Source organism: Siphateles boraxobius, unplaced genomic scaffold (assembly GCF_051911475.1).
Source record: "Siphateles boraxobius isolate OS27281-9 unplaced genomic scaffold, OSU_SipBor_1 12, whole genome shotgun sequence".
NCBI classification, from domain to species: domain Eukaryota; kingdom Metazoa; phylum Chordata; class Actinopteri; order Cypriniformes; family Leuciscidae; genus Siphateles; species Siphateles boraxobius.
Genome location: NW_027508722.1, coordinates 19,623,197 through 19,633,795, shown reverse-complemented (window position 1 = coordinate 19,633,795; position 10,599 = coordinate 19,623,197). Strand labels below are relative to the sequence as shown.

The 10,599-nt window shown below is 34.4% G+C and overlaps 1 protein-coding gene across 3 annotated transcripts; it reads right to left on the bottom strand.

The window, feature by feature from the left end:
* Window positions 1–405: 405 nt before the first annotated feature.
* LOC143720757 (uncharacterized) lies at window positions 406–6,309 on the bottom strand. Of its 3 annotated transcripts, none has more exons than XM_077210543.1 (9): window positions 6,149–6,309; window positions 4,836–5,153; window positions 4,434–4,739; window positions 4,235–4,321; window positions 3,684–3,767; window positions 3,067–3,095; window positions 2,853–2,927; window positions 893–958; window positions 406–822 (listed from the first exon to the last, which is right to left on the bottom strand). In XM_077210543.1, exons 1-9 carry the CDS (start codon window positions 6,198–6,200, stop codon window positions 709–711), a joined length of 1,131 nt encoding a protein of 376 aa, XP_077066658.1. In that variant the 5' UTR covers window positions 6,201–6,309; the 3' UTR covers window positions 406–708. The 3 variants fall into 3 exon arrangements, with proteins under 3 accessions (XP_077066658.1, XP_077066669.1, XP_077066679.1); XM_077210554.1 differs by having other exon boundaries at window positions 3,687–3,767; window positions 6,149–6,266; XM_077210564.1 differs by lacking the exon at window positions 3,684–3,767 and having other exon boundaries at window positions 6,149–6,266.
* Window positions 6,310–10,599: the final 4,290 nt, after the last annotated feature.

Here is a 10,599-nt window from a genome sequence, read left to right as displayed (position 1 = left end):
AAGATTTTAAAACAAAACAAACCACTTTTATGATTTATTTACATACAAAATATGTTGCTTCATCAATGTTCAATAAAATCATACATATTGTTTTTATGCAATCATACATTATGAGAGCAGTGAAAAGCACATTTTTCTTAGGGTGTGCCTTAAGCCCCATAACCCGACATAGTACGCAATCACCAAAAAGATGATCGGCTGACAGTGCAGATTTTGACAACACAGAGGTTCCTCTTTAATTTTCTTCTGATGCTATTTCTGTCTGTTCTGTTTGGTTGTTTTTTCTGTTTTCGATTTGTTTTTTTTACTCTGTGCAGCACTTTGGATAGCCCAGCTTTGTGTAAATGTGCTATATAAATAAAATGTACTTACTACAAGGATGAAGAGAATGAAGGTGCAAACAAATAAGAGAAAATGGAATGATTTATTATTTAAAACTGTTCTCTTGATCAACAAACAGTTACTCTGAAATAGAAATCTAAGTGAAAGACAAACGTCTCAGTTACGTATGGTAATCCTCGTTCCCTGAAGGACGGAACGGAGACGCCACGTTGGAGTGATCCAACTGTAATCACTCCAACGTGACGTCAAACGTGACCGACTGAAAGGGAACAATATTTACCACATCAACAGGTTCACAAAGTCAATTAAAGACATATCTCTGCTCATGATATCATGAGGTATTTTTATAATTAATAACTGATTCAATTATTTTTGACAGTTCTCGTTCACAGAGGCATACAGTTGACTGCAGTTATCCTGAGGTCCAGCTGTTGCTCCTCTGATGGAAGCGTAAGTCACTTTATCATCACCATCATGAACCTGAATGAACATCACAGATATTGTCAGTTTTGAGAGAAGATGATGGAAGTACAAAGAAGTGTTTACCCACCTTGTTATTTTTGTCTTGGTTTTTACTGAATGTGGCAATCTCCGTATAAGTAACGTCTTTCTGCTCCTAAACATAAGTGGAAACATGGTGAACTAAAGTACAAAATCCATCACTACTTTGAAAAGTAGGCTAATTATTATGCAGGTGCTGCACATGTTTTAAATATGTGCTGCAAATATTTTAAAATATGTTGTGTCGTTGCATTTTCACCTAAATGTTTTGTGAATATCTAATATTTGTAACAGGATTTTTACTGATTGTGTTACTTCGCTTGTCTGTGTTCAGTGGTGGGGATTTTCAGTGACTCTTACTGTACATTAAATCGTTTTGCAGGTAGGGGGTGACGGGTCCGAGAAAGGGATAACTGTTGATCGGAGTAATGGCATGCTGAAAGATAGCCTACAACTGAAATTAACTCCTAACCCTACCCACACCCTAACAGGCAGTTTACGGCCCCTACATTTCGGCATGCTCACTACTCCTACTTGGAGATATCCACACTTGTCATTTTGAGTGTGTCATTGAATTATTTATTCAAGCGATCTATTCAAAATGCTGATTCATTGAGGAATGAAACAACTCTGCTGCTCGTGTGCTATGTTGTGACCTTGTTAAAAACTGGAAATATTGTTGCTAAAACAAGTTACTCTTATTTTATAATTAACTTATTCATTATGGAAAAAGGGAATATTACGAAATAGAGCTGCCTTCATGTTAATAATTTCTCAGAAAAAGCCCAAAACGTCAGTGCTATTTCAAATGTGACGTATTCGAATTAGAATTGAACACATCTTTTAAATTAGGCCAGCATCCTGAATCTGTGGTATATGAAAGTGGTTCCACAAATAAGAGAGTGTTGAGAGACTTCAGGTTTTTCCAATTTCCAATTGTTGTGTAAAATCAATATCGCTTTTTCGTTTTATACAAATCCAACTGCCACCCTCTTGTCTCAGTTAATGATGGTATGCCTCAGAGGACTTGAGATTAAAGGGGTCATGACATGAGAAATCCAATTTATCTTGATCTTTTGACATATAAGAGGTCTTTGTACCATTAAAACATCCTGCAAGTTTCATAGTTTAAAGAGTTCTCATTATAGACAAATCATTTATTTATTAAAGTTTAAAACAGTTTGTTTGAAGATTGTGGGATTTGTGACGACACACGAACAAATACCATTTGCATATGACTTTGCCCCAGAGTTAGACATCGACTATTAGTTACGTATCATTGCTCCATAGCCCCGCCCACTGGCATTCAGTCGCTTAATGACTGATATTGAGAGTGTAGTGTCATAAGCAACTAGAACCCATGATAATCACTGACACTCTCTACACTGGATACAGTGTACAGGTGTGCATAGAGTTTCTGACATACTCCACGCACTTGAGTCTGTCGACAACAGGACAAATGGAAGATTGAAAGAACGTTCGCCTTGAGGCGTACAGTTTAAACAGCTTGTTTGCATCTCTGTACAGGACCCTGCGTCAGGAACAAGTGGATGGTTTATTTTAATGGTGTCCCGGATTGTGTCGGAAGATTAAATGTTTGTTCTATGCAATGATGTTAGCCAATCATAATATTGGCCCTTTGATGACAAGCCTTAAAAAAGCCGCCCCTAAAAATGTATAATTTTAGACCTGGTCAGAATGAGAACTGAAAATAATACTTTTTATGCATATATACTTATTTTTTTGTGCAAAAATTTTATTAACACTATAAGTGAACCTCAAGGAATTATTTTTAAAAATCCATGTCATGACCTTAATCATTGCAGTGTTCATCTTGTGCTAGTCTGATTTTGTAGGCCTACATTGCAGTGTTGGTGAGTAGCTGTGTAACAATTATATTGTACGTTATAGTATACTTAACATTACGAGGGATAATATGGGCTACAGAAACAGTCAAATATACACAGATTTGAATCGCTCATAGAAGATGAATCATATGGGTCACTTACATTGGCGCTGGCAGTAGGAGGAATGGAGATGTTGATTGTATCATTGGTTCCATTATATTTATTCATATTTGTGACCTTTAGACAAAAAACAATATTCTTAGTTTTGCTGGTGAGTGAAAACAGTACACATATTGGACGGTCTATCCAAGCTTATAGACGAAAAAAAATAAAAATGTCATGGATCAACATCACGGGTCTTTGATATTTTACTTACCACAGAGTCATTAGTCCCTCTTCTAATATCTGAGGAATAATTATCACAAAAACAAGAGTAAAATACAGCATGTCATTAATTCTTGCAGACTGATCATTGATATTGACTATTATTTAGAAAAGTTCTAATGCTGTATGAATAGTAAGTTTATATTTGTCTTTTTAAAGGGTTCATTGACCTCAAAAGGAAAATTCTGTCATCATTAACTTACCCTATTGTCATGTTGAACACAAAAATAATTTTGAAGACATTTTGAAGAATGTTGGTAAACAAACAGTTTTGGTTACCATTGACTTCCATTGTATGGACAAACACAAACAAAAACACATTTCTCAGAATATTTACATTTCATAGAAGAAAGAAAGTCATACAGGTTCGGAAAAACATCAGGGTTAGTAAATGATGACCACATTTTCAGAAATAACACATTTCAAATTAGAAAAGTGTCACAAACTATAGTCCAAGTTTACCACTTCAAAATTTTTATCATCACATCTTTCCAAATTAATATTTCTATGATAAAACTGATGTGCTTGTCTGTAAATTGTCTGTACATTTTTTGGATGTTTTGGACTTTGTCTGTTGTCACAAAATATGAGCTAAAATGTAAGACTCACCACCTCTTTTTTTACAAACCACCCAAAGAATAACTGAAGGAAGGAGAACAGCCAATGCAGCAGCAACAACAACAATCACAATCACTAGAGGTGAGACAATATAGAGAAACACACTCAGATCCAGATGAAAACAACAGCAGAACGTTTACTATATATTACTGTGTCATTTTAAAAAAAATATAAAAAACCACCACTACTGACAGACTTGCAAGCAAAGTGTACATTGTATGTTTACTAAATGCATAGTAAACACAGACATGATTGTTTTGGATTGACATGATTAAAGATTTACTATTCACATAAACATAATTTCATGTTGTTTTTATTTATTCATTGTAGCTGATGCTATGAATTTTGGTTTAGATGCCATATTGTGGGAATACAAAAATAATATTTGAATGCATGAACACCATCAAGTTATTGACATTCCTTTTTCAAACTACTGGAGCTACTGGAAACAATTCAAATTAGAAAGACATACATACATTCAAAAGCATATTTAAATACATGTAGTACATTTATTAATAAACAATCAACAGTTGATTATGTACCTGGTTGTATAGAAGTTACTGGTTTATTTACAGTTGTGGTTGCCTTTAAGCTGGTGACTGGAGTCGTTGTCTTTGTCGCTGTTGAAGCTGTAAAATATTAATTTTCAGATGCATCATACTGTAGAATATATATTTCTTTTATTCTTGATGATCAATACAAAGTTAAAAATAAGTAACATTATAAATTACAACAATTTACCTGAATACTTGACAGTATATGTGGCTGAGGTTTTCAGTTGATTTCTCTGAGTAAGCTGACATCTCCACTCTCTGTTGTGATCTTCATTCAGGAGTGTTGTAGTCAGAGTGCTGATACAGTGTGTTGAGAAGAATAATATCTGATATCTGGAGTCTGTCATCAGACTCACACCAGCCTGATTCACCCAGATCAGCTGAAGTCCCTCAGAACGGACCAAAGTATCACAAGAGACTCCATATAAATACAACTGACAGGAGAGAGACACAGAGCCTGATCTGATCTCAGTCTGTGAGGATGATGAAGAGACTGAAACAGAAAATAAGACAGAAATCACAGATTTCACACTTTTAGTTACACGTGTGAGTTTTAAGGTACTATTTAAAAAGTTACAGAAACACTGACCACGAAGAACATGCAAATAAACAGGTGCATCAGTTCCTTGTTGTTCTCCACGTCCATTCACAAATTGTTGGCAGCTGTAAAGCCCATAATCTTCTTGTGTGACTTTCTTGATGTTCAGAGAGCAGTCAGACCCCAGACTCAGTCTCTCACGTCTCTCTATGTCAATCTTCTTTTTCCCTCCAGCAATCAGTTCAACTGTCTCTGAATGTCTGGTATAGATCCATGTAGTTGATGTGCAGTCAGAATGAGCATTTTTACAGGGCAGACGGACATTTTCACCAGAACTGCAGAACTGAGTTTCTTCTGCTACAGTCATACCTGAAACACAGTACATGTGAGTGATCATAATTTACTTATTAATAGATTAAAAGAGAAAATTAAAAAATCTGGGTTGATTATTTAACCTTAAATGGTTAAATCTGTAAATACAAAGCATGTCTTAAGACACAAATGAGAACGTTTTTGTCCTGTTTTAGGCTGGAAATGAACTAGACTAATCTGGACATTTTAAATACCACTGAAATATAATCTTATGTAGCAGTTCACTTTAAAACACTTAATTACTCTAGTGCTTTCAAACCTGTATGCATTTCATAAAATATATTTTCAACAGTTTCAACAACCATGCAAAACAGGGGTCCCCCCCAAAAAACTCTTTCAACAAATAAGTTTGAAATAAATATTTATTTTATGAATCATAAAGGTTTGGAACAACATGAAAGTGAGTAAAGGATGACAGAAATTTCATATCTACAGGTCCTTTAAAAAAAATTAGCATATTGTGATAAAGTTCATGATTTTCCAAAATGTAATGATAAAAATTAAACTTTCATATATTTTAGATTCATTGCACACCAACTGAAATATTTCAGGTCTTTTATTGTTTTAATACTGATGATAGTCAACCTTCAAATAATTATGTTCAGTTATGCACTCAATGCTTGGTCGGGAATCCTTTTGAAAGTTTAATTTTTATCATTACATTATGGAAAATAATTAACTTTATCACGATATGCTAATTTTTTGAGAAGGACCTGTAAGTTAACTATCCCCTCAACATGAACCTGACTTCTGAAACATGCTTCACACTTATGAAAGTGAGAATAAAACATAATGGCATTTGTCATAGAATTCTATAATAAAACAGTATGTACCAAACAGCATACGAGATCATAACATGAATAATTCTAAATCTAAATCTTAGCCAGACTCTATGCCAAAGTAAAGAAAATAAAGATCATTTGTAATATTTTTTAATAAATGGTTGTTCCAATTATAAAGATAAAAAAATATCTTTTATATATATTGTTTACCTGATAAAAATGGACAGAGAATTATAATTTCCAGCAGACAGATTTGACACATTTTCTCTTTTGAACAATCTTCTGACAACCCTTCCTCTTATCTGACTATAAGTGTTTAGTCATGAATCTCACTATACAGCTGCATTTCACTGAATGTTGAAGTGTGTAATGGAGAAGTGTGTCACATGTTCATGTATTTCAACTTTTCCGTTGTCTGACCCTTATATCATTCTGTAGTACTGAATCAACAATATGCATAGATAGAACAGTTAAACAATGTGAACAGTAAATGTATGCAAAGTATTACAATGTTTGCTTTTATATTATTAGTCATAAAAAGGAAAACACTGTAATGCTTTCTCATTTACCATCACAACATTCAGCAAACGCATTATCATTTTAACAACTCTTGGTAACCCTTTGCAATAAGGTTCATTAGTTAACTACCTTATAGTTAACATGAACTAAGAAAGAACTAGGCTACTTCTACAGCATTTATTAATCTTAGTTTCAACATTTACCGATACATTATTAAAATCAAAGCTTGTATTTGTTAACATTATAATGTACAGTGAACTAACATAAACAAACAATGAACAGCTGAATTTTTATTAACTAACATTAACAAAGATTAACTAGTAACAAATGTATTGCTCACTGTTAGTTCATGTTAGTTAATACATTAACTAATGTTGAACCTTATTGTTAAGTGTTACCCAAATCTTTGAATATACAAAAAAAAAAAAAACATTTAATTTCACAAACCGTGAAGACTTAGTCGAATTCAGCTGTAAGATATTCTTAAGTGTGTATTTGTAGACTTGTTATGTGCATGCAGTTCAACTATTTTCTTTCTTAAAGGGTTAGTTCACCCAAAAATGAAAATTATGTCATTAATGACTCACCCTCATGTCGTTCCAAGCCCGTAAGACCTACGTTCATCTTCGGAACACAGTTTAAGATATTTTAGATTCAGTCCTAGAGCTTTTTGTCCCTCCATTGAAAATCTATGTGCGGTATACTGTCCTTGTCCAGAAAGGCAATAAAGACATCATCAAAGTAGTCCACGTGACCTCGGGGGGTTAGTTACAATTTTTTGAAGCATCGAAAATACATTTTGTTCCAAAAATAACAAAAACGATGACTTTATTCAGCATTGTATTCTCTTCCGGTTCTGTTGTCAATCTGCGTTCACGAGGCCAGTGATGCTGCTGACGTAACTTAAGACGCTGCTGACGTGTTATCTGGTGCGTCCGTGTATTCGGGTTCAAATAAATATGTCTGGTTAAAAAAATGCAAGTCTTCCCCTGTGTCGAAATCCCTAGACATGTCTGCAAAGATTGTTTTGTTTACAGCGTGCGTCTCCCTCAGACTGTAAACGAAGCTCGGGCGCACCAGATAACACGTCAGCTAGTCTTACGTCAGCGGACTCATGAAAGCGGATTGACAACAGAACCGGAAGAGAATACAATGCTGGATAAAGTCTTCGTTTTTGTTATTTTTGGAACTAAATGTATTTTCGATGCTTCAAAAAATTCTAACTAACCCACTGAGGTCACATGGACTACTTTGATGATGTCTTTATTGCCTTTCTGGACAAGGACAGTACACCATACATAGATTTTCAATGGAGGGACAAAAAGCTCTCGGACTGAATCTAAAATATCTTAAACTGTGTTCCGAAGATGAACGGAGGTCTTACGGGCTTGGAACGACATGAGGGTGAGTCATTAATGACATCATTTTCATTTTTGGGTGAACTAACCCTTTAATGTTCTGTCTGCCCTCTAGTGGTTGGATATGTGTATTATATGTATTAAAGTATAAACTTTATGTTATGATTATTGTTTGTTAATAAAAACCCTATTGGACCGAGCCTTCCGTGTTGACCATCTTTTGTGTTATGGCAAGGGCTGTAACAAGACTGCATAAAAAGTTCAGGAGAAATCAAACTTTAAATCCTTGATTTCAAAATATGCTGTGATATACTATCATATTCATGTCATTTTCACTGTGTGCTGTATGTAAAATGAATGTTACCTTGTCTTTATTATATATATATATATTACTGCATGAGTACAGTGTTTACTTCCTTTTTATTCATATTTTTTAATAATTTCTTTATAATCAAGAATTTCAGAATCAAGAAGTTGCCGTCTAAAATATTGTCTGTTTATTTATTATTTAATTTTCAAATATTTATTTCTAATTTATTAAATATTAATTATAATAAATATAAATTATAAATATATCAGCTTTATAAAGCCATCGGGCCACCCTGCTCCGGCATCGGCCATTAATTTTTTTTTTAAAAATCAGATATCGGTCAACCACTAATTTTGAGTAATTGAATAAGAATGTTTATCTTTCCTATCTTCTTTTTACACTAATCAGGCTGAATATTTGCAGGAAACTGAATGAAAGTGCCGAAATGCCATTAAGAAAATAACTAGCCTAGCAATTATTAAAAAATCATAAATGACAGAAAATGTATAATATAAAGTGAATTACACTTTATATGTCCAAACATGGAGTTTTGTTCCACTAAGTGAACAATTTGTAGACATTCATTGCTGCTCTTTACATTTCTCAGATAACAAATACACACATCACCTAAACATTCAACTGCTCAATGTGGTTAGTTTGCATAACAGTGGTAATCTCTGAACCCAGTTTAGACTGATGGGTGTGTGAATTCTGCTTCATTCCATTGACAGTTCCTCTTCTTTCTTTTAGCAAGTTGAATTCTGTCAACAACTCAAGTGAAGAAGCTGTGAGGATCTGGACACTAATCTTTGTTTTTGAGTCTGCATGATCTGTTAATTCTATCAGTGTAATAAACAAATGATAAGCCTGTTCTCAATCTCAAAGACAACATTTGTAAAAACGTCCTGTGTGATCACAAGAAGCTAAGCAGAGGAGGAACTGATGATGTTAAATGGAACATAAAATGGCTGATAAGTTTCATGTGTCTGCTGGGATTGATAATTCTCGGCTCATTTCTATATGCTCAATTACTGAAAAAAGGTTTTGGTATTGAGGGAACAGGCTTAGTTTATTCTTCCTAACATTCATGTAATGATCTCAAAATCACCTCTGTGGTATTTGTAATACTGTTTTCTTTCTGAATGTGTATAACATAATGATCATACAAATGTTCATTTTCAGGTACCAGTGGAGTGACTGACACTCTTGTCTTCTGCAGATCTGAGGAAAATGTCCGTCTGCCCTGTCATAATGCTCTTTATGGATGCACATCAGCTACATGGAACTTTAACAGAGGTAATTTCATCTGCAGTTGAACTGATTGCTTTAGGGATAAAGAAAAAGCAGAGAGAGAGTGTCTGGGGTCTGACTGCTCTCTGAACATCACAAGATTATGGGCTTTACACCTGCCAAAAATATGTGAATGGACAACTAACAGATGCACCTAGTTTTCTTTTTCATTTTTATATATGGTAAATTCACGATTATATGAGTCGTTAAGTGTGTTCCTGGCTTTACAAATGAGGAGAGCAATGGATGCAATGAAACTAATATTTGGCCAGCAATATGCAAGTGCTGTGACCAGATAGTCTAGCACAGAACAAGACAAGTGCCATAACTTTTATTGAACATTGTTTGCGATTGTGTTTTTGATTTTGTTTTACCCTCAATGTTGTCTGTCTGTTTTAGCTTTGAAGTTGTGAACCACTTTGGCCAACAGCTGTTATTTTTAAATGTGATTTATAGATAATTGTGACTGACTGACTGAATATTTATATTATTATTTATCTATTGGGAGACTTGATTCTGCTGTTCTGACCTTTAAGTGAGAGCAGATTGAGGCCTGAACCAGGATGTGTATAGCTTCATAACATGATGCTTGTGTAGATCAATCTAACCTTGATACTATAATAATCACCTGCTGTGGAACAGAATGGTTCCAAATTAATTTGAGTATTTGCTAATTGTTTGAGAATGCTATCACAAACTGAAAAGATACAGAGTTTAAAGTCCCACTTAGTGGCCCACTTAAAGAAAGAGGAACTGCTGTCAGAATGTTCGAGAGTTCACAGCATTCAGTCTAAAGTTAGTTCAGAGATGGTAGTGATGATCACAACCCACATATTGCAGGGGGAACTAGTGTGGTCAACTGAGGTCTCACATTCTGTGCTAGCATGTTTCCAAACCTCAACATTGTGCTCACACCTCTGAAAATACTACAACTAGCACATCAACATCATATAAAGAGTAAAAAGACAACCATATAGGGCTGAGAAAAAGAACAATGAATGAGGACAACTTATAGATAAAAAAGTCTATAGACAAACTTTTAGTTGGCTTGAAAAAGCCTAGTCAGAAAGTTTGAAGTATAGTTTAAAAGTTTGAAGTTTGAAGGTTCTAGTTTAGAAGTTTTAAAAGCCAGATAACAGCAGCTGTCAACAAATGTCACTCTCTTTTACCGGAATTTGGGGGGC